The sequence below is a fragment of the Zophobas morio genome, unplaced genomic scaffold, assembly GCF_036711695.1.
Source record: "Zophobas morio isolate AGI-343-1 ecotype UQ-CSIRO unplaced genomic scaffold, CSIRO_AGI_Zmor_V1 ptg000021l, whole genome shotgun sequence".
Lineage (NCBI taxonomy): Eukaryota > Metazoa > Arthropoda > Insecta > Coleoptera > Tenebrionidae > Zophobas > Zophobas morio.
In genome coordinates this window covers 24,805,046-24,828,641 of record NW_026972126.1, presented here as the reverse complement: position 1 = coordinate 24,828,641, position 23,596 = coordinate 24,805,046, and the positions used below count along the sequence as shown (strand labels likewise).

The window sequence follows — 23,596 nt, the reverse complement described above, 5'->3', positions numbered from 1 at the left end:
TCGCTTTTTACATTTTACACTTTTCAGCTTTTGATTTTTAAATTTTTCGATATGAGATTTCGACGTTTCAATTATTCGATTGTTCAATTTCCCAATTTTTCAATTTTTCGATTATTTTTTAATTTATATTTTTCGATTTTTCAATTTTTGGCTTTTTACATTTTAAGACTTTTCAGCTTTTGATTTTTAAATTTTTCAATTTTTCGATATGAGATTTCTGTTTCAATTTTTCGACTTTTTTTTTAGTTTAAATTTTTCAATTTCTAATTTTTTGATTTTGGCTTTTTCGATTTCTCGATTTTTTTGATTTCTCGACTTCTCGATTTTTCGGCTTTTCGATTTGCCGATTTTCCAATTTTTCGATATTTTAATTTTTCTGTTTCTCGATTTTTAAATTGTTTTATTTTTCTATTTTTCATTACATTCATATTTCGAATTTCCAAATTTTTGACTTTTCAATTTTTCGGTTTTTAATTTTTCCGATTTATCGAGATTTCGACGTTTCGATTATTCGATTTTCAAAATTTTTGATTTTTTTTATCTAATCGCCTAAAATTGAAAAGATAAAAATTAAAATTTTTCAATTTTTAACTTTTCAGTTTTAGGCGATTTTGATTTGTCGATTTTTTGACTTCTCGACTTCTCGATTTCTTGATCTTTTCCAAGTTTCGATTTCTCAATGTTTCAACTTTTCAAATTTTAGGCTTTTTGATTTTTCGATGTCTATTATCCAATTTTTCAATGTTTCGATTTTTCAGTTTTTTGATTTCCCCATTTTTTGACATTTCAGTTTTGGAATTTTTCAATTTCTCATTTTTCAGTTTTCCCGATGTTTTTTTCGACTTCTCGGTTTTACATCGCGATTGCGACGTTTCGATTATTCAATTGTTCAATTTGTCGATTTTTCGTTTTTTTTTAATATCAAATGTTGCAATCTCTAATTTTTCGATTTCGGGTTATTTGGATTTTTCGATTTTTTTCATGTTACATATTTAATTGTTCGAATTTTCGATTATTCGATTGTTCAATATTTCGATTTTTTTAAAATTTTTTTATCATGTTTTAATTTTTCGGTTTTGGATTCAGGCTATTTTTTGTCGATTTTTCAAAATTTCGGCTTTTTGATTTTTCGATTTGTCGATTTTCTCCAATTTTTCGATGTTTCGATTTTCCAGTTTTTCGCTGTCCCAATTTTTCGACATTTTCAAATTTTAGGTTTTTCGATTTCTCGATTTTTAAATTTGTCGACTTTGCGGTTTTTCAATTTCATTAAAATTTTTGAATTTTCGATTTTTCAATTTTTCGGTTTCTCGATTTATTGTGATTTCGACGTTTCCATTATTCGATTGTTCAATTTCTCGATTTTGGGATATTTTGATTTCTCGATTTTTTCATGTTTTGATTTCTCGATACATATTTTAATTTTTGAATTTTCGATTTTTTAACTTTCCGATTTAGAATTTTCGACATTTCAGTTTTGGGATTTTTTCAATTTTTCGATTTTTTTATTTGGTTTCAGTTTCTTGATGTTTTAAAATTCCAATTTTACAGTTACTCATTGGCTCAATTGGTTAAAGCGCATACCAAAGGTCACTGATTCGATCCCCTCACGGGCTACTTTTTTTTCTTACACTGTCACTGGTATTACCAACCTTTTTTTAAAAAACTGGACTTGTTTGATTAGTACTTCAGAAGCGAGGAAAGTTCTGTTTAATAACATGAGACCAATTTTTTTTCATTTCAGTTCAGCTTTTGCTTTTCTTGTATTGTTTCATTTTCCCAATTTTTGTTTCCAGTTTTATTTAGTATTTCGGATTTTAACTCTAATAGTTAAAACATGTTTTCGTTGTTAGTCCTTCCTACAAGTTTAAACATAATTATGTAATTATTACTTACCCACTCAAAAATCAGCGCAAAATAAAATGTATGACTTTTTTGGTCCCAAATAAATAAATTTTGGTTTTTTGAAAATCAGTCAAGGGTTAAATATTTTTGGAAAATGTTCCATATACAAATGCCAGCTGCATATAACGAAAGTTATTTGTTCTTCCAACAATACTGGATTAAAAAGCCCACAATTAAATGTAAAACACTGTAGCAATAAATTTGTACCATTGATGTTTTATGTTCACTTATAAACAACAACACAATAAAATTATTTTTGTTGTAACTTAAAATTTTTAATTTAGGGGAAATCTTCCATGCAACCACTTGCTTTGATTGGTCGTCGTTAATTAAAAAAAAAATCTGTAAACATTACAACGAATTCTGTACGATCCAGAATTTTCTCCGCTCGATTACCGCCTATGGAACGAAATGTATTTTTTTACCATAAAAAACACAAAACCCAAAACAAATCAAATATAAAACTTTTTCGTTCATTTACCGCTAATTGTAACAGCGCAAATTTTTATTTTTTTTTTCGCCCACTTGACAATTTATTCCAAAAAACTTTCGATTCGTGTTCGTGCTTAATTCGTAGGTAAGCGACCCCGCGGGCCCCAACTGCGCTAATCCGGCCCTGTTCACGCACTCAATAACGCTCCATCAACAATAAAATCCTTAAGCAATAAGCGCAACCTTGGCTACAAAATAAATTATCCATTTACATCCAACTTCTGACTAATTACGTGGAAAATAGTTACACGCTACTAACAACCGAGCCAATGCCACCTTTTTTCAATCCCCCATTTCGCTAATCACCATCTTTAATTAAGTTTCGTCAGACCTTCAAACCTATGCAGAATGCACTTTCGACACACTTTTCCTCCACCGGAACGCGCAACTCCTCAGAGCGCGCCACCGGAACGGATGACATAACAAAACAAACACCGAAAAATTAAATAATAACAGAAAAGCGAAACCGAGACGCTCTCTCCCGTTTCCGCGCGCAATTGTCACCTTGCAGCCACTTAACCTTTTTTTTTCCTATCAGCTATCGTCCCTCCTTTTCTAATGAAGAAGAACCCGACGGTTGGCCAACGCCGTTACCGAACAATGGCAATTTCGCGATTGAGTGGAGCCGCGTTGCGCTACGTCATATTACGTGACGTAACGTAATAATTCGCCGATTAAAATTCTACAAAGAAACGCCGGTTGCGAAGGTGCGATCAATAATGGTAAAACTGTGAAAGCAACGTTGTCGCGTGTTGCTAAAACGGTCGCTATGGTTACCGATAAGGGCCAAACCGGTCGGCGGCGGGTCGCTCCTGAAGAGTGCGCGCGAGATTCGTGAAAAGAAGACGAGAATGTAAGAGACGAGGGCGAGGTATGTTGATACACTGAAGTGCGGTGAAAACTCAAAATCGAAATGAGGGGGGTTTGCCGCTGGCGCGACCCGCGTTTTCGTACTCTACGAGTTGCGACGCTGTAAAAACTCGAAACTGCAGTTCTAGATGGCACGTTGTTGATTCTTTCAATTTGAAGTTTGATATTTTCAAAAATTTGGTTCAGAGATATTTTTAATCGTTTGTTTCGAGTTCTTCCAGATCCAGATATTTGGGGGGGGGGGGGAATTTGTATAACATTTCACAATTTAATTTCGAAATTGCAAAACCTAGTGCTCTGAAATCATGAACGAGTCATTAGGGTTATAGGAAGAATTTTTCGATTTTCGAATTTCTGATTTTCGGCTTTTCTGAATTTCAATTTTCAAATTTTTACTTTCCGTTTTCGCAATTTCTCGATTTTTCAAATTTTCGACTTTCCGATTTTGGAATTTTCGTCTTTTTAATTTTCGGTTTGTAAATATCCGAATTTTTTGTTTCCTTTTCGATTTCTCGCTTTTTCCAATATTTGATTAATCGAATTTTTAATTTTTCGACTTTGAATTTTTCGATATTTTGAATTATTATAGATTTTTCAAATTTTCAATGTTCGAAATTTCGATATTCCAGTTTTCAATTTTTTAATTTCAATTTCTCTGTTTTCCAAATTTGTCCATTTTTGGACTTTTCGATCCTAGAATATTAAGTTTTCAATTTTTCGACTGTTAGACTTTAATTTTTTTATTTTTCGATTTTCGATATTCAAATTTTCAGTTCTCCGATTTTTCAATTTTTTTATTTTTTGAATTTTGGTTTCTCGCCGATTTTCAATGCTCGAATTTTCAAGTTTTCTACTTTTCAACTTCCCGATTTTTCGTCGAATTTTCAATTGTTTTAATTTTAATTTCATGATTTTTGCATTTTTCGATTTTCCGCTTTTAGAATTTTCGATTTTTTGATTTTCGAATTTTCGGTTTTTCAATTTTTCCATTCTTCAGTTTTTAGACTTTTTAATGTTTTTACTTTTCGATTTTCGATATTCAAATTTTCAATTTTTCCATTCTTCAGTTTTTCGAATTTTCAATTTCTTTCCTTTAATGATTTTTGGATCTCGACTTTCAATTTTTCGAATTTTCGTCCTTTCAATTTTCGATATTTTCAATCTTCAATTGCTTTAATTTCGACTTCCCGATTTTTGCATTTTTCGATTTTCCGCTTTTTGAATTTTCGGTTTTTCGACTTTCGATATTTCGTTTTTTCCACCTTTCGATTCTTGGATTATTCGAAATCTCGACTTTCGGCTTTTTGAATTTTCGGTTTTTCGACTTTTCAATACATATTCGAATTTTCACTTTGTTCCTTTTCGATTTCTCGATTTTTTCAATTCTTCATTTCTCGATTTTCGATGCTCGAATTTTCAATTTTTCAATTTTTCCATTCTTCAGTTTTTCCGTTTTAATTTTTTTTACTCTGCTTTTTCATTTCATTGATTTTTCAATTCGACTTTTCGTTTTATCAGTTTTCGATTTTTCCAATATTTGATTAATTGAATTTTTGATTTTTCGACTTCGGAGTTTTCGATATTTATAATTTTCGGTTTTTTAAATTTCGAATTTTTGATATTCGAATTTTTAATTTTTTAAAATTTGATTTCTCTGTTTTTCAGTTTTTCCATTTTTCGACTTTTCGATTATTTGACATTTCGTTACTTGGATTTTTCGAAATCTACTTTCGAATTGTTGATTTTTCGAATATTATTAAATTTGATTCATCGAATTTTCAATTTCTGGATTTTCAATTTTTCAAATTTTCGATTTTTTGATTTTTCGAATTTTCGATTTTTCAATTTTTACATTCTTCAGCTTTTAGACTTTTAAATTATTTTACTTTTTGATTTTTAATTTTTCCATTCTTCAGTTTTTCGATTTTTCAATTTTTTCATTTTTCGACTTTGGAATTTTCGATTATTCGACTTTTGATGTTTCGTTTTTTCTATATTTCGTTGCTTGGATTTTTTGAAATCTGCTTTTTTATTATTGATTTTCGGTTTCTCGATTTTCGATTTTTAGATATTCGAATTTTCCGTTTTCCGATTTTTCAAATTTTCGTTTTTCGAATATTTAATTCATCGAATTTTCGATTTGCCGATTTTCAAATTTTCAATTCTTCGACTTTTCGTTTTTTCAATTTTCAATTTTAGATTTTTCGATATTTCAAATTTTCAATGTTCGAAATTTCGACATTCCAATTTTCAATTTTTAGTTTTTTAATTTCAATTTTTCCTTTTTTCGATTTTAGAATTTTCGATTATTCGACTTTCGATATTTAGTTTTTCTAGATTTCGTTACATGGATTTTTCGATTTCCCGATTTCCGATTTTTTGATTTACGAAGTTTCCGTTCTCCGATGTTTTGAATTTTCAATTTTGCGATTTTTCAAATTTTCGATTTTTGATTTTTTGAATTTTCTATTCATTTCTCAATTTTTCGACTTTGAATTTTTCGATATTTCGAATTTTCGATTTTTCAAATTTTCAATTTTCGAAATTTCGAATTTTAATTATTCCAATTTTCAATTTTTTTAATTTCAGTTTCTCTATTTTTCCATTTTTCCAGTTTTCGATTTTAGAACTTTCAATTATTCGACTTCCGATATTTTGTTTTTTTTTTTTAATTTTTCGAAATCTGCTTTTCGAATTGTTGATTTTTCGGTTTCTCGAGTTCCGATTTTTAGATTTACGAATTTTCGGTTTTCCGATGTTTTGAATTTTCGTTTTCCGATTATTTGATTCATCGAATTTTCGATTTTTGATTTTTTGAATTTTCGAATTTTCTATTCTTCATTTCTCGATTTTTCAATTATTCGACTTTGGATTTTTCTTTATTTCGAAGTTTCGATTTGTCAAATTTTCAATTTTCGAAATTTCGAATTTTAGATATTCCAACTTTAAATTTTTTAAATTACAATTTCGCTATTTTTCAATTTTTCGATTTTAGAACTTTCCATTATTCGATTGTCGAAATTTCGTTTTTTTTTTAATATTTCTTTACTTGAATTTTTCGAAATCTGCTTTTCGAATTGATGATTTTTCGGTTTTTCGATTTCCGATTTCTCGATTTACTATTTTTCAAATCTTTGAGTTCTCAAATTTTCAACTTTTGGTTTTTTCAATTTTCAATTTTTCCATTTTTCAGTTTTTCAATTTTTCAATTTTTGACTTTCCGACTTTTCAATTTTTACTTTCTTCAGTTTTTAGACTTTTAAATTTTTTTACTTTTTGATTTTTAATTTTTCCATTCTTCAATGTTTTGATTTTTCAATTCTTCGAATTTTCGTTTTATCAATTTTCGAGTTTTCCAATATTTGATTCATCGAATTTTTGATTTTTCGATTTTCAATTTTCGAATTTTCAACATTCAAATTTTCAACATTCAAATTTTCAGTTTTTTAAATTATAATTTCTCTATTTTTCAATTTTTTCATTTTTCGAATTCAATTTTTCCATTTTAGAATGTTCCGTTATTCGATTGTCGATATTTCGTTACTTGGATTTTTAGAAATCTGCTTTTCGAATTGTTGATTTTTCGGTTTCTCGCGTTCCGATTTTTTGAATTTTCGAATATCTGATTCATCGAATTTTCGATTTCTAAATTTACAATTTTTCAAATTTTCAAGTTTTGATTTTTTGAATTTGCAATTTTTCCATTCTTCAGTTTTTCGATTTTTCAAATTTTTTGACATTTCGATTTTTGATTTCTCGGGTTTTCGATTTTCGGTGCTCGAACTTTCAAGCTTTTTCTTTTCGACTTTCCGATTTTTCAAATTTTCGTCTTTTCGATTTCTCGATTTTCCGCTTTTAGAATTTTTGATTTTCCAACTTTCGATATCCCGTTTTTTCCACGTTTCGATTCGTGGATTTCAATTTTCGAATTTTTTAATTTTCGGTTTTTCGACTTCTAAATTTTTTAATTTTCGGTTTTTCGAAATTTTGATATTCTAATTTTCAATTTTTTAAATCTCAATTTCGCTATTTTTCAATTTTTACATTTTTGGACTTCGATTTTTCTATTTTTGAATTTTCGATTTTTCGACTTTCGATATTTCGTTTTTCCACATTTCGATTTTTGGATTACTCGAATTTTACTTTTACTTACTAATTACTTTGTTTTCTTTTCATTTTTAGAATTTGATTTTTGGAATTTTTGGAATTTTCGATGTTTCAATTCTTCAATTTTTAAACTTTTTAATTTTTTGATTTCTACTTTTTGTTTTTTCGATTTTTGATCTTTCGAATTTTTGATTTTTCAATTCTTCGATTTTTCGTTTTTTTAATTTTCGATTTTTCGGCTTTGGATTTTTCAATATTTCGGATTTTCAATATTGCAATTTTCATTTTTTTAAATTTCAATTTCTCTATTCAATTTTTACATTTTTCGACTATATTTCGTTTCTTTCGTTTATTGTGTTATTGTATTTTATATTGTATACTTTGATCTCTGTAACTGGGTTTTTACCTGTAGAATGATCAATAAAGATTAATGATTAAAGGTTACTCGGATTTTTCGAAATCTACTTTTCGAATTGTTTATTTTTCGGTTTTTCGAGTTCCAATTTTTGGATGTTCGAATTTTCGGTTTTCCAATTTTTCGAATTTTCGTTTTACGAATATTTGATCCATCGAATTTCCGAATTCTTGATTTTCAATTTTTCAATTCCTCGATTTTTGATTTTTCAATTTTTTACTTTTCGATTTTTTGATATTCGAAGTTTCAGCTTCTTTACTTATTTTTCGATTTTGAAATTCTTTACTCTTCAATTTTTTGATTTCTCGAGTTTCCGATTTTCAACATTCGAATTTTCAATATTTTTACTTTTCCATTTTTCGGAGGCCTTTGGTGTCTTGTTGTTGTAGTGATTTTAGCGGATCTCTATTATTATTATTATTATTATTAAAGAATATGAACTGAGTATCGGGGACTCTGTAATGTCCTGTTTTTTTACCTGTAGTTTAACAGTCCATATTTTATAAATAAATAAATAAAATTCGAAAATCAAATTTAACAATTTTCCTAATAAACCGAATTTGTTTTCACTGCACTTCACCGGAAAACTCTGTCCAAACCGTCCAACCCAAACAATTGAAAAAACGGCGCCATACCTATATCAATATTTACTCAAAACGTGAACTGATAAGCCGAACACAATACAGATAACAGCAAAAACTTACTTTCCCGAGTGACAATCGTGCAATAAAAATGTCCCACTTGAAGAAATAATTAAGTAAGTCTCAACCACACTAACACCCTTCGACACTCCACCATCGACTTTCACCCCATGCCAATTCCGACCCATCTCGCCGCCATCTCACTCCCCTTATCTTATCACTCCATAAATTTCTCCCAGTTCGCGACCGCGTGGACAAGCCGCGCCGAAACGCCGCCCGGGGGATGGGTGTACCCCCAGATCTGTACCAAGGCTATGGAAACCGCTCGGATTAACACAACTTAGAACACATACTCTACAAATTTAATACGAAAAGTGTCAAGGTTGGCAATGCTGCTGGTTGCACATTAATTAAGTCGACTATTACAACATGAACACTCACTCGCACATAAACCAGTCGACAAGTAAAAGTTTTATTTATTATTAATATTAGTCCGTCTCTGCTAAACACTCAGACGGACGATGTGACATAACACAGATGCGGGGAGGAATTATGTCAAAGGTCGTACTTCTTGTGATAAGTGCTGGTAGAGTCATGTGACCAGGAAAAACACTAAAGTGGTGATAGTTTTTTTCGACGGGATCGAAGCTCCAAGTGCAGGATCTGTGATAAATTGTGATAGACGGGTGTCTGATAACATGCGAGATTTTTGGAAGAGGTAAGAAAGAACGGGATTACGAATACGCGGAAAGTGATTGTAATGTGGTCAACGTTCACTTTCGTTTTCAATCAATCGACAACTATTGTTCTATTTCTTAAACTACGAAATTCGGGGCCTGGTTTCAAATATTTATTATAAAATCCAAAAATTTTTAACACTGTCACCAGTCAAGTTCTTGACGCTTTGTAAAATCGTGTTTAAGTTATAAGACAAACTCGGGACCCACCTCAGGTCCTTTGTTATTCAGCGATTTCGTAGATGATTTAAACCGGAAACTTGAAATTTTGTAAAGTGGGTTGAGAATCATGTTGGTTTAGAAAAGAAAACCAAAAATCAATCACTGCCAAATCAAACAGATAAGATAAATATTAATCAAAATTCTTACAAAAGTTGCACAGTTTTCGATATAAATTCATTATATTTCATTGATAAGCCACTATCAAACTACTTGACGTTTCTAGCCCGTAAAGTTTTACGTGGGAGGTCACAATATCACACTTCGTTTGATGCACATTTATGAAACAATAGCCCAGAAACGATAAAACTAGCAAAACTCTCTTTTCAGGTAATGTAACTATGGTAGGAATAACCAACAAAAGATGGTTCATATTACTAGCAACGGCAACAACAACCATGTTTCTCGTAATGGTAATCTACAAACCCAAGTACTACGAACCCATAATCATCGAAAACAACAAAATCGTACCCATGTACGAAAACGTAATCAACTTCTCGGAACCCAGGATGTCGAAAAAACCGCTACAAAACTGGCGAGGACTGACCAAAAACCAAGTCGGTACCCAAAAACGTCCAAATCCGTATAACGCGTTTCGTTGCAGACCCACAGACTATCAGTATTAGGGCGAATACTATTCCTGCAGGAAGATCCACCGCAACCGGCGAAACCCGACCACAAGTACCAAATCTTGGTATGGAAATATGGCAAGACCATAGAAAACCGACACTTGAAAAGATTCGGCAAAGAAGAGTAAGTTCACGTATAAATCAACCAGAAACGCAACTATAGTTTCAGGTTTGACCCGTTCGAAGACTGCTCGGTCCGCAACTGCGAAATAACGTATGAGGATGCAGCTTTAACGACTGCAGATCTAGTGATCTTTCACCTCCATCGTATGAAAAAAGACGATCTTCCGAAGAAACGCGGTCCGAAGGAGCAAATTTGGGCTTTTTTGACCGACGAAAGTCCGAATCACACCTTCCTGAATAAGAACAACCTCACGAACTATAACGGGTTGTTTAATTGGTCGATGACGTACAGGTAACCAATTGGTGGCGAGCACGTGGCGCGGAGTTGCTTCTGATTGGTTCAGTGTGATTAATTTGTTTTAGGATGGACTCGGATATTCCCGTGCCGTACGGACGGACAATTCTACGACAAACCCCCCTAGACGATACTTTCACCATTAATAAGCGAAAGGACGTTTTGGTGGCAATTTTGGGGTCGAACTGTGGCGGCAAAAACAAGCGCTGGGACTACGTAAAAGAACTAAAGAAACATATCGCTGTGGACGTTTATGGGGGCTGCGGCACGCTAAAGTAGGTGCGTTTCGCTCGAGTTAAAATTCTATAGTAGTGTTGTAGGTGTCCCGGACACTTCAAAACCGACTGTCCAGCCATCGACTCCTATTTATTTTACCTAGCTTTCGAAAACTCCAACTGTGATGAATATGTAACCGAGAAGCTGTGGTGGAACGCCTTCGAGAAGAACTCCATCCCGATCGTGATGGGGGCGACCAAAGAAAGTTACGCCAAACTTCTACCTCCAAAGTCGTACTTAAATATCGACGATTACGCGCAACCCAAAGATTTAGCCACCCATATTCACTACTTGAACATGACGGGGCACTATCGCGAGTATTTCGAGTGGAAACGGGACTTTGAAGTGCTCAACGAGCACGGTTACTTCCAAAGCAAATCGTATCACTATTGTAGGGTGTGTGAAGCGCTGAACTACAACACCAAGAACACGAAGATATACCAAGACTTGAGCGGGTTTTGGAGCGTGAGCAGGGACTGCCATCCAGCGTGGAACGCTTAGTTTTGTAAAAAGTTGTTATTTATCAATAAATCCAAAGATTGAGGTTATGTTTTTCGGAAAGCAAACGAAAGCACTTACCGGGTGAATGAGGAAGCCGAGACAAGTCCAAATGCACGGAAAGCGCAACAAACACTCGCTAAATCACTTTTTTTGGGTTTTCGACTGAAACAAGATCTGAGGTTCTGTGTCTGTCACTAGCCACTTGCCAACATTGACAGACGTCTGGGGATTTTAGCACCACACCACGTTCACGAAAAACGACCAAAACCGCAATTAAAGAAAAGAAACGACTAAAAATCAGACTAAAGTCGTTTTTGTTGCTGAAAAAACGAAAAACTTGTGTATTGTTTATTTAGTTATTTTTGTCGTTGAGATTGGTAACACAAGTGAACTTAGCGCACTATTGTTGTAATAATAAAATTACATAGAGCAGCCGTGTAACAATAAATACCAACCACTTAAAAATGTTTTAAATGAATTATAATAATTGGCACGCCGCTTTAATACTGTGCTCGACTGTGGCTCGAACCAACCAACAATTAGGTTGGCAACACCGCGAAGTTGGCATAATATCATAGATTAATATAGATGCGACATACAGGCTGATTTTGCAAAACCACCCTTATTGACATTGGAGTCCTCAACCGTCAAAGGCAAGCGCCAAATTTAAATAGTTAGTCTAAAACTTGTTTCACTACGACTCGTCGCCTGAGAACTTGTTTGATCTACAGACCAGAGCGCGCTCAGGCCAATGTCGACTCTAAGCGTTCAGAAGCGATTTGGTTGGTTAGGACTATAATTTCTGCGGGAAATGATATTAACAGTGAGAAAAAAAAAAAAATAAAAAATAAAAATAATCGAAAATACGAAAAATCGAGAAATCTAATAATCGAAAAATCGAAACCTTAAAAAATCGTAAAACCGAAACATTGAAAAATCGAAATTTCGAAGAACTGAAAATCGAAAAATGAAACAACAGAAAATCGAAAAAATGTAAAATTCAAAAATCTAAAATTTAAAAACCGAATAACGAAAAATCGAGAAATCGAAACTGCCAAATTTAAAAAATCGGATAACTGAAAAATCGAAAAATCAAAAGATCAAGAAATCGTGGAGTCGAAAAGTCGAACAATTTGGAAGCCGAAGTAGGCCAAAATCGAAAAATCGAAAAGTTAAAAATTGGACAAATTATAAATTGAGAAATTGACAATCAAAATATCGAAAAACCCAAATCTCGATAAATTGAGAAATCAAAAAAATTAAAAATTCGAAAAATTGAGAAGAGATAAATCGACAAACAAAAAGTTAAAAGTTGAAAAATTGGAAAAATCAAAAAACGAAAAAATGGAAAACTGGAAAAACTGAGAAACCGAAATAGGCCAACATAAAAAATTGAAAAAATGATAAATCGAAAACATGAATAATCAAATCTCGATAAATCGGGAATGAAAAATTAACAAATCGAAAAATTGAAAAACAGAATATCTAAAACCAGGAAGTCGAAAAATCGAAGGGTTAAGAAATATTGAAAAATTAAACATAAATCGAAAAATCTAAAATTTAAAAATCCAAAAAGTAAAAAAATCGACATCGAAAAATCCAGGAGTCAAAAATCGAATCGACTTTTTGAATTTCCCATTTCTAAATTTTTTGACTTTTCAGTGTTTTAATTCAAGTTTTTGAATTTCCGGGTTTTCGTTTTTCCATTTTCGATTTTTCAAATTTTCCATTATTATTATTCGGCTTCCACTTTAAGACGTTTCGATTTCTCAATTTTTCGGTGTTTTAGTTTCGGCATTTTTCAATATTTCGATTCTTCAGTTTTTCGATTTTTCGACTTTTCGATTTCTCGGTTTTTATTTTTTCGTTTTTTTAGTTTTTGGATTTTAAAATTTTAAATTTTTCAACTTTCAATTTTTCCAAATTTTAATTTTTCAATTATGAAGACACTGCATATTTCGGTTTCTCTATTTTTCGATTTTTCAGTTCTGTGATTTCTGTTTTTCAATTTTTCGAACATTAAATTTTAGATTTTGTTTCAATTTCTTGAGCTTTCGAAATTTCAACTTCTTGGTTCTAGATTTTTCAATTTTTCGATTTTTAAAACAAATTTTTCGGTGTTTCAATTTTTCTATTTTCTTCAGTTTTGACCTATTCCGATTTCTCAAATTTTCGGTTTTTCTACTTTTTGGCTATCCGGTTATTCGATTTTCCATTTTTTTGATGTTTCAATTTTTAATTTTAGACATTTGGATTTATCGATTTGTCGATTTTTCAGTTCTCCGATATATTTTTCAATGTGGCGGATTTTTAAATTTTTGATTTTTCAGTTTTTTGGTGTTTCAATTTTTCGTTTTTACATTTTTTTAATGTTTTGATTTCTTGACGATTTTTCTACTTTTAAAATTTTTAAAGTTTTTGGATTTTTAGATTTCTCGATTTTTCGAGTTTTCGATTTCTCAATTTTTTAATACATATTTTAATTTTGACAACTTTTGCGTTTCTCGATTTTTTCAATTTTTCGGTTTATAACGTTTCTAAATGTTCATTTTTACGATTTCCTAATTTCTCAATTAATCGATTTTTTTATTATTCCATTTTTCAATTTTTTACTTTTCGGTGGTTCGATTTTTCAGTTTTTCAATTAAATGTTTTGAATTTTCGTGTTATCGTTTTTCCATTTTTCAATTTTTCAAATTTTCTATTATCCGACTTCCAGTTCTCGACTTTTCGATTTCTCAATTTGTCGATAAAATTTAAAAATCGAAAAAGTAAAACTGAAATATGCAAAAACTGAGAACCCGAAAAGTTGAAAAATCCAAAAAGTGAAGTCGAAAAATCGAAACCTTAAAAAAACTAAAAATGAAAAATCAAAAACCTGAAAAATCGAAAAATTAAAGAATTGAAGAACAGGAAAATCGAAACCCTCGAAAGTCAAGAAATGGGAAAATTAAAACATCGATTAATTGAAAAATCGAAAAATTGACAGTCAAAATGTCAAATTTGAAAAAATGAAAAATCCAAAATTTGAAAAAACGGCAATTGAAAAACAGAAAATCTAAAACAGGGAAGTCGAAAAATCGAAAGATTAAGCATCCGAAAAATTGAAAAATCGAAAAAGTAAAAAAAAAATCGATTGGATAAGAAATCAAAACATTTGAAAAATTCGAAAACTTGAAAAGCTGAAATATCGAAGAACTGAAATGAAAAAACGAGAAATGAATTTAAAATTTTAAAAATTAAAAAAGCTAAAATTTAAAAATCGAAGAAGTAAAAAAATCGACACATCGAAAAATCCAGGAGTCAAAAATCGAAAAGTCGAAGAATCGAAATATTGAAAAATCCCAAAACTGAAATATCGAAAAACTGAAAAATGAAAAAAAACTAAAAATGGGAAACTAAATCGGGAAATCAAAACATCGAAAAATCGAAAGAATAAGCATCCGAAAAATTGAAAAATCGAAAAAGTAAAAAAATCGACACATCGAAAACTCCAGAAGCCAAAAATCGAAAAGTCGAAGAATCGAAATATTGAAAAATCTCAAAACTGAAATATCGAAAAACTGAAAAATGAAAAAAAACTAAAAATGGGAAACTAAATCGGGAAATCAAAACATCGAAAAATCGAAAGATTAAGCATCCGAAAAATTGAAAAATCGAAAAAGTAAAAAAATCGACACATCGAAAACTCCAGAAGCCAAAAATCGAAAAGTCGAAGAATCAAAATATTGAAAAATCCCAAAACTGAAAATATCGAAAAACTGAAAAATGAAAGAAAAACTGAAAAATCTGAAAACTGAAATATCCAAAAACTGAGACCTTAAAAGTCGAAAAATTAAGCAATCGAAAAATCCAAAAAGGGAAGTCGAAAAATCTAAACCTTAAAAAAACTGAAAAATGAAAAATCAAAAACCTGAAAAATCGAAAAATTAAAGAATTGAAGAACAGGACTATCAAAACTCTCGAAAGTCAAGAAATGGGAAAATCAAAACATCGATTAATTGAAAAATCGAAAAATTGACAGTTTATAAATGTCAAATTTGAAAAATCGAAAATTTTAAAAATTGGCAGTTGAAAAACAGAAAATCTAAAACACGGAAGTCGAAAAATCGGTAAATTAAGAAATCAAAACATTTGAAAAATTCGAAAACTTGAAAAACTGAAATATTGAAGAACTGAAATGAAAAATCGAAAATTCGAAAAATCTAAAATTTTAAGTATTTAAAAATTAAAATATCAAAAACTGAACAATTTAAAATTTAAAAATCGAAAAATCGAAAGATTAAGAAATATTGAAATATGGAAGAGCTGAAATGAAAAATCGAGAAATCGAAAAATTAAAATAAAAAAACTGAGAAATCTAAAATTTAAAAATCGAAAAAGTAAAAAGGCGACAACTCGAAAAATCCAGAAGTCAAAAATGGAAAAGTCGAAGAACAGAAATATTGAAAAATCCCAAAACTGACGAATCGAAAAACTGAAAAATCTCAAAATTAAAAAATTGAGAAATCGAAAAATCAAAAAAATGAAGTTGAAAAATCTAAACCTGAAAAAATAGAAAAATTGAAAAACCAAAAAACCTGAAAAATCAATTCATTGAAAAATCGACAAATAAAGAGTTTATAAAAGTCAAAAATTGAAAAATCGAAATATTTAAAAATCGTAAAATTGAAGAAAAAAACTGAAAACCAAGAAATTTAAAAATTGAGAAATTGTAAAATCCAAAAATTGAATAGTAAATAGGAGTAAACTGAAAAGTCCCCAAACTAAAATTTCGACAAACTGAGTTTCGGTTAGAATGTGTAACAGATCACGGATCATGGCTTATGAATCAAATCGTTTCCGAACGCTTAGAGTCGACATTGGCTTGAGTGCGCTCTGGTCTGTAGATCAAACAAGTTCTCAGACGACGAACTGTAATTCGTAATATTCTGGTAAATCTAGTGTCAATTTGTCGAAAGTAAAACGCGTCGTTAAAAATATTATGACATTTTTTCTATTGTAGTTAATTTTATTCCTAGTAGAAACAAACACTGTTGCCAACGTAAGTCGAGGAGTCCTCAACCGTCATTTAATTTAAACTATGACGCTTCTCTATGTTCTCTGATAATATTTTGACATTTCATCAAACAAGTCGAAAAATGTTGAAACCGAAGGCTTTGACGCAAGTTTTGAGCCAGGCGAACACGGGGGGCGTCGAAAACACCTTGTAGTGTCTTTGCGGGCGTCCTCGTTCACTTTTGTAACTGTCGAATTTTTTAGGTTATTGAATCAAGAGGGGGCACTTTTGGCGTACAGCGGCTACGGGGACAGGGACGCGCGCGTGACGGCCGCCATAGCCAGTAACATCTGGAGCGCCTACGAGAAGAACGGTCGTAACGCGTTCCGGGAAGATCACCCCCAGATGGTTCTCATGGAGTGTACGGACGGCAGGATTGCGATTACGCAGGTCGCGAACTTGCTGCTTTGTCTCTACGCCAAGAATAACGTGGGGTTCGGGATGTTGAAGGAGAAGGCCAACGCGTTGGCGCTTTATTTAGAGAATCCGTTGAAGCAGGTGGCCACGTCGTAGTTTGTAACTAATAGGATTAAATTTTTTTTTGATTGCACAATTTATTGATATAAACAAACGTTTAATATACAAAACATTAGTCTAAAGACATTCCGTACAAAATAGGAAATCTATTATACAGACGTTTAAGTTTAAAATCAAGGAATAACTTTTGAAGTAGTTTGATTTATACGTAAAATACGGCCAACTAAGGAATCCGATTGTTAGTGGCTCAAACACCCAAAAAGTAAGTATTGCTTAAAAACGGAGTGGTTGAAGTTGTCATGTAACGAAATTCCAAGCAAAGTTATAAAAACGCTCCTTACAGTACATTTTGTGCGTTTGATAAATATGACATACCTTAAATAGAAAAACTACACAAAATATACTATAATAACCGTGTCTTACACATAGAAACATGACGTATTGTAGAGTAAGTCGAAACCAGTTACGTTTCTACATGAAAGAAGCTTAATATCCACCTCTGACGCATTCTGCCTTTATAAAACTAATATCATGTTGGATGCGAATTGATTGTAAAGGCACCTCCAATCCTAAACAATGCGTCTAGAATAAAACCGGACGTATACCACACGACTCGCTACCTAGTCCTAAAACAAGTGGAATGAACGAATATCGTGGCTGACACAGGCTCGAGGATGATTAAATACAAACAATTACGACACGCAGGATAAAACCCAAACTAATTCATTCCACCTCCCCAGACAAACTAAACTCTAATTTAGAAGCAAGATCTTCAGTAGCGGCAGCGTCGACACGAAAATTCTAAAAAAGTCTCACACCCGATTGTTTCAGTCCATTTAACTAGCTTTACATCCGGGAGCCCTTCTGCTGCAGCACTTTGGCGCGGTCGCTGTGCTCCACCTCGATCCCTTCCGGAGCCCCATACTCGCGGCTCACCACGCACAAAAACTCCGCGTGCTCGTCGGCGCCATAATTATACTGCGACCCGATGTTCACCAACTGCTCGAACTTCCAGCCATCCGACATAGTCGACACCATCTGTAAAACTCAATCGTGACGCTGGTCTCGCGCGGACGTTTCTTTACCTGTGTGAGCTCGTCTTCGTGGCACTGCAGCACCCGGTACACGTGCTTTTTGCTATCCTTGCTTGGCCGGTTGTCCCGGTGACATATCCTCTCTTTGACTAAAGTGATGAGTTCGGCAACGTTGTAGAATTCAGCCTCCTCGAGGATTCCCTCCTCGGCCAGACCTTTGTTTATCACTAGTTTGCCGTGTCTGAGGTAGTTCAGAACGGGGGAGAAGTAGTTGGGGTCGCGGTCTATGAGATAAGCCCCCGTGTCGTCCTGCAACAACGGGTTTAGGGACGTCCGCTGACCACCTTCCACTCACCTTATCTGAAATTAGATCGCTGTCTTCTTGGACTAGTCTGAATAAAAAGGAATTCGGGTCTCTGGCTAGGGTTGTCTTTGTCGTTAGGAAATACGTTCCGCCTACGTTTAATTTGACCCATTGCTTATTTCCGTTTTTGAAAAAAGATTGTTTATTGTCCACGGAGTTCACACCATGCTCCGCCATGTTTACTTTCGGGTGACAGATGAATGACAGATGACGGAACGACAGCGCGGGGTGTCACTGGAGCGAAGAGGAGGGGGAACATGGAGGTTATTCGAATCGACAAAACTCGAAAAAGTGGATTTTTGCTATTTTACGAATTTCTGCAACGACAATTTAATAATAACACTGGGCAACAATATTAAAAAAAAAATTGTGCCATGCATAATTGCAATCATTTTTACTTAATATGGGGTTGCTAAACACGTCTATAGTAATAAAAATGCACAATTGGTAATAGTTTTTGAAAAATAAAAATGTTTATTTTATAGACTCTGGGAAAAACAGTGGAATTTTTGAAGAAATGGAGTCGAAAATAATTTCTAGAAAACAAAAAATGAGATTTTTCAAAAATTACAAAACAAAATCATCAAAATATATTTGGATTATTTGATTCGAAAAATATAACTTGTTGATGGTCACGGATCAAGATTTTCGAAAAATTCGACAAAATTCGGTTCGAAAATGATTTTTTTTTAATATTTCCAAAATTGTAGTTTTTCTCTTCATCTATTCTGGAAAAATTGTTGAAATTTTGAGGAAATGAAGCCCAAAATAATTTCTACAAATCGCAATCTACAAGAAAATGTCTTTCACTAATTTTCGAAGTGTGCTTGAAAATGGTGAAAAATTTATACGGGATGCTATAGAAAAATTGAAATTTTTCAAAAATTACAAAAAAAAATCCTCAAAAAATTCTCCCAAGTATATTTCCACTATCTGATTCCAAAAATATAACTTGTTGATGGTCACAGATCAAGATTTTTAAAAAATTCCGTAAAATTCAGTGTGAAAAGAATGTTTTTCTTAATATCTCGAAAATTGTCATTTTTCCTTTCATAAATTTTGGAAAACTCTTGACAGTTCTGAAGCAATGAAGTCGAAATCTACAAGAAAATGTTTTGGGTAATTTTTAAAGTGTGTTCCAAAAATGGCCAAAAATTTCATACGGGAGGATATGGAAAAACGGACATTTTTCAAATATTTACTAATAATCCCCAAAAAATTCTTTGACGAGCTGATTCAAAATGCACAACTTGTCGATGGTCCCGGACCAAGATTTTCGAAAAATTAGACAAAATTCCGTTCGAAAATGATTTTTTTTTAAATATTTTCAAAATTGTAGTTTTTCTCTTCATCTATTCTGGAAAAATTGTTGAAATTTTGAGGAAATGAAGCCCAAAATAATTTCTACAAATCGCAATCTACAAGAAAATGTCTTTCACTAATTTTCGAAGTGTGCTTGAAAAATGGTGAAAGATTTATACGGGATGCTATAGAAAAATTGAGATTTTTCAAAAATTACAAAAAAAATCCTCAAAAAATTCTCCGAAATACATTTCGACTGTCTGATTCGAAAAATATAACTTGTTGTTTCTGAATCAAGATTTTCGAAAAATTCCGTAAAATTCAGTGTGAAAAGGATTTTTTTTAATATCTCGAAAATTGTCATTTTCCATTTCATCAATTTTGGAAAATTCTTGAAAGCTTGAAGCAATGAAGTCGAAATCTACAAGAAAATATCTTGGGATTCTTGGGTAATTTTTAAAGTGTGTTCCAAAAACTGCCAAAAATTTCGTACAGGAGGGTATGGAGAAATTGACATTTTTCATAAATTTACTATTAATTTCCGAAAAATTCCTTGACGAGCTGATTCAAAATACGTAACTTGTCGATGGTCCCGGACCAAGGTTTTCGAAAAATTCGACAAAATTCGGTTCGAAAATAATTTTTTTTTAATATTTCCAAAATTGTAGTTTTTCTCCTCATCTATTCTGGAAAAATTGTTGAAATTTTGAGGAAATGAAGCCCAAAATAATTTCTACAAATCGCAATCTACAAGAAAATGTCTTTCACTAATTTTCGAAGTGTGCTTGAAAATGGTGAAAAATTTATACGGAATGGCATAGAAAAATTGAGATTTTTCAAAAATTACAAAAAAAATCCTCAAAAAATTCTCCGAAATACATTTCGACTGTCTGATTCGAAAGATATAACTTGATGTTCCTGAATCAAGATTTTCGAAAAATTCCGTAAAATTCAGTGTGAAAAGGATTTTTTTTTAATATCTCGAAAATTGTCATTTTCCATTTCATCAATTTTGGAAAATTCTTGCAAGCTTGAAGGAATGAAGTCGAAATCTACAAGAAAATATCTTGGGATTCTTGGGTAATTTTTAAAGTGTGTTCCAAAAACTGCCAAAAATTTCGTACAGGAGGGTATGGAGAAATTGACATTTTTCATAAATTTACTATCAATTTCCAAAAAATTCCTTGACGAGCTGATTCAAAATACATAACTTGTCGATGGTCCCGGACCAAGATTTTCGAAAAATTCGACAAAATTCGATTCGAAAATGATTTTTTTTTAATATTCCCAAAATTGTAGTTTTTCTCTTCATCTATTCTGGAAAAATTGTTGAAATTTTGAGGAAAGGAAACCCAAAATAATTTCTACAAATCGCAATCTACAAGAAAATGTCTTTCACTAATTTTCGAAGTGTGCTTGAAAATGGTGAAAAATTTATACGGAATGGTATAGAAAAATTGAGATTTTTCAAAAATTACAAAAAAAATCCTCAAAAAATTCTCCCAAGTATATTTCCACTATCTGATTCCAAAAATATAACTTGTTGATGGTCACAGATCAAGATTTTTAAAAAATTCCGTAAAATTCAGTGCGAAAAGAATGTTTTTCTTAATATCTCGAAAATTGTCATTTTTCCTTTCATAAATTTTGGAAAACTCTTGACAGTTTTGAAGCAATGAAGTCGAAATCTACAAGAAAATGTTTTGGGTAATTTTTAAAGTGTGTTCCAAAAATGGCCAAAAATTTCATACGGGAGGATATGGAAAAATGGACATTTTTCAAATATTTACTAATAATCCCCAAAAAATTCTTTGACGAGCTGATTCAAAATACATAACTTGTCGATGGTCCCGGACCAAGATTTTCGAAAAATTCGACAAAATTCGGTTCGAAAATGATTTTTTTTAAATACTTCCAAAATTGTAGTTTTTCTCTTCATCTATTCTGGAAAAATTGTTGAAATTTTGAGGAAATGAAGCCCAAAATAATTTCTACAAATAGCAATCTACAAGAAAATGTCTTTCACTAATTTTCGAAGTGTGCTTGAAAATGGTGAAAAATTTATACGGAATGGTATAGAAAAATTGAGATTTTTCAAAAATTCCAAAAAAAAATCCTCAAAAAATTCTCCGAAATACATTTCGACTGTCTGATTCGAAAAATATAACTTGATGTTCCTGAATCAAGATTTTCGAAAAATTCCGTAAAATTCAGTGTGAAAAGGATTTTTTTTAATATCTCGAAAATTGTCATTTTCCATTTCATCAATTTTGGAAAATTCTTGAAAGCTTGAAGCAATGAAGTCGAAATCTACAAGAAAATATCTTGCGATTCTTGGGTCATTTTTAAAGTGTGTTCCAAAAACTGCCAAAAATTTCGTACAGGAGGGTATGGAGAAATTGACATTTTTCATAAATTTACTATTAATTTCCAAAAAATTCCTTGACGAGCTGATTCAAAATACATAACTTGTCGATGGTCCCGGACCAAGATTTTCGAAAAATTCGACAAAATTCGGTTCGAAAATGATTTTTTTTAAATATTCCCAAAATTGTAGTTTTTCTCTTCATCTATTCTGGAAAAATTGTTGAAATTTTGAGGAAATGAAGCCCAAAATAATTTCTACAAATAGCAATCTACAAGAAAATGTCTTTCACTAATTTTCGAAGTGTGCTTGAAAATGGTGAAAAATTTATACGAGATGCTATAAAAAAATTGAAATTTTTCAAAAATTACAAAAAAAAAATCCTCAAAAAATTCTCGGAAATACATTTCGACTGTCTGATTCGAAAAATATAACTTGTTGTTCCTGAATCAAGATTTTCGAAAAATTCCGTAAAATTCAGTGTGAAAAGGATTTTTTTTTAATATCTCGAAAATTGTCATTTTCCATTTCATCAATTTTGGAAAATTCTTGCAAGCTTGAAGGAATGAAGTCGAAATCTACAAGAAAATATCTTGGGATTCTTGGGTAATTTTTAAAGTGTGTTCCAAAAACTGCCAAAAATTTCGTACAGGAGGGTATGGAGAAATTGACATTTTTCATAAATTTACTATTAATTTCCAAAAAATTCCTTGACGAGCTGATTCAAAATACATAACTTGTCGATGGTCCCGGACCAAGATTTTCGAAAAATTCGACAAAATTCGGTTCGAAAATGATTTTTTTTAAATATTCCCAAAATTGTAGTTTTTCTCTTCATCTATTCTGGAAAAATTGTTGAAATTTTGAGGAAAGGAAGCCCAAAATAATTTCTACAAATCGCAATCTACAAGAAAATGTCTTTCACTAATTTTCGAAGTGTGCTTGAAAAATGGGGAAAAATTTATACGGAATGGTATAGAAAAATTGAGATTTTTCAAAAATTGCAAAAAAAAATCCTCGAAAAATTCTCCGAAATACATTTCGACTGTCTGATTCGAAAAATATAACTTGTTGTTCCTGAATCAAGATTTTCGAAAAATTCCGTAAAATTCAGTGTGAAAAGGATTTTTTTTAATTTCTCGAAAATTGTCATTTTCCATTTCATCAATTTTGGAAAATTCTTGAAAGCTTGAAGGAATGAAGTCGAAATCTACAAGAAAATATCTTGGGATTCTTGGGTAATTTTTAAAGTGTGTTCCAAAAACTGCCAAAAATTTCGTACAGGAGGGTATGGAGAAATTGACATTTTTCATAAATTTACTATTAATTTCCAAAAAATTCCTTGACGAGCTGATTCAAAATACATAACTTGTCGATGGTCCCGGACCAAGATTTTCGAAAAATTCGACAAAATTCGGTTCGAAAATGATTTTTTTTTAATATTTCCAAAATTGTAGTTTTTCTCTTCATCTATTCTGGAAAAATTGTTGAAATTTTGAGGAAATGAAGCCCAAAATAATTTCTACAAATCGCAATCTACAAGAAAATGTCTTTCACTAATTTTCGAAGTGTGCTTGAAAAATGGTGAAAAATTTATACGGAATGGTATAGAAAAATTGACATTTTTCAAAAATTACAAAAAAAAATCCTCAAAAAATTCTCCGAAATACATTTCGACTGTCTGATTCGAAAAATATAACTTGATGTTCCTGAATCAAGATTTTCGAAAAATTCCGTAAAATTCAGTGTGAAAAGGATTTTTTTTAATATCTCGAAAATTGTCAT

At 31.6% G+C, this 23,596-nt stretch overlaps 4 protein-coding genes across 5 annotated transcripts in view; 2 read left to right on the top strand and 2 right to left on the bottom strand.

The window, feature by feature from the left end:
* Window positions 1-11,576, bottom strand: part of LOC135131670 (uncharacterized) — a 54,169-nt gene extending 42,593 nt beyond the window's left edge. The window contains exon 1 of one of the 2 annotated variants that reach the window (XM_064059516.1): window positions 11,289-11,576. The gene's annotated coding sequence lies outside the window, so the exon portion shown is untranslated. Of the gene's footprint in view, window positions 1-8,493; window positions 9,166-11,288 lie in introns of those variants that run through there. The other variant, XM_064059517.1, reaches the window with a different exon arrangement.
* Window positions 8,442-11,253, top strand: LOC135131669 (alpha-(1,3)-fucosyltransferase 7-like). Its single transcript, XM_064059515.1, has 6 exons — window positions 8,442-8,546; window positions 9,717-9,943; window positions 9,991-10,139; window positions 10,185-10,430; window positions 10,502-10,708; window positions 10,754-11,253. Exons 2-6 carry the CDS (start codon window positions 9,728-9,730, stop codon window positions 11,208-11,210), a joined length of 1,275 nt encoding a protein of 424 aa, XP_063915585.1. The 5' UTR covers window positions 8,442-8,546; window positions 9,717-9,727; the 3' UTR covers window positions 11,211-11,253.
* A 4,712-nt stretch (window positions 11,577-16,288) lies between the features above and the next one.
* LOC135132577 (ragulator complex protein LAMTOR2 homolog) lies at window positions 16,289-16,868 on the top strand. The gene is made up of 2 exons (XM_064060702.1): window positions 16,289-16,419; window positions 16,473-16,868. The coding sequence occupies exons 1-2, from the start codon at window positions 16,307-16,309 to the stop codon at window positions 16,780-16,782; spliced, it is 423 nt and encodes a 140-aa protein (XP_063916772.1). The 5' UTR covers window positions 16,289-16,306; the 3' UTR covers window positions 16,783-16,868.
* A 15-nt stretch (window positions 16,869-16,883) lies between these two features.
* Window positions 16,884-18,333, bottom strand: LOC135132576 (BTB/POZ domain-containing protein KCTD5). The gene is made up of 3 exons (XM_064060701.1): window positions 18,136-18,333; window positions 17,832-18,089; window positions 16,884-17,784 (listed from the first exon to the last, which is right to left on the bottom strand). Exons 1-3 carry the CDS (start codon window positions 18,319-18,321, stop codon window positions 17,593-17,595), a joined length of 636 nt encoding a protein of 211 aa, XP_063916771.1. The 5' UTR covers window positions 18,322-18,333; the 3' UTR covers window positions 16,884-17,592.
* Between the last annotated feature and the right edge of the window lie 5,263 nt (window positions 18,334-23,596).

Coding starts and splice junctions, on each gene's coding strand:
- LOC135131669 (XM_064059515.1), top strand. CDS start 9,728: ATGGTAGGAATAACCAACAAAAGATGGTTCATATTACTAGCAACGGCA. Junction 10,140..10,184: donor AAAAGATTCGGCAAAGAAGA/GTAAGTTCACGT, acceptor CTATAGTTTCAG/GTTTGACCCGTTCGAAGACT. Junction 10,431..10,501: donor AATTGGTCGATGACGTACAG/GTAACCAATTGG, acceptor AATTTGTTTTAG/GATGGACTCGGATATTCCCG.
- LOC135132577 (XM_064060702.1), top strand. CDS start 16,307: ATGTTCTCTGATAATATTTTGACATTTCATCAAACAAGTCGAAAAATG. Junction 16,420..16,472: donor GGGGGCGTCGAAAACACCTT/GTAGTGTCTTTG, acceptor CGAATTTTTTAG/GTTATTGAATCAAGAGGGGG.
- LOC135132576 (XM_064060701.1), bottom strand. CDS start 18,321: ATGGCGGAGCATGGTGTGAACTCCGTGGACAATAAACAATCTTTTTTC. Junction 18,090..18,135: donor GCGATCTAATTTCAGATAAG/GTGAGTGGAAGG, acceptor CCGTTGTTGCAG/GACGACACGGGGGCTTATCT. Junction 17,785..17,831: donor ACGAAGACGAGCTCACACAG/GTAAAGAAACGT, acceptor TGAGTTTTACAG/ATGGTGTCGACTATGTCGGA.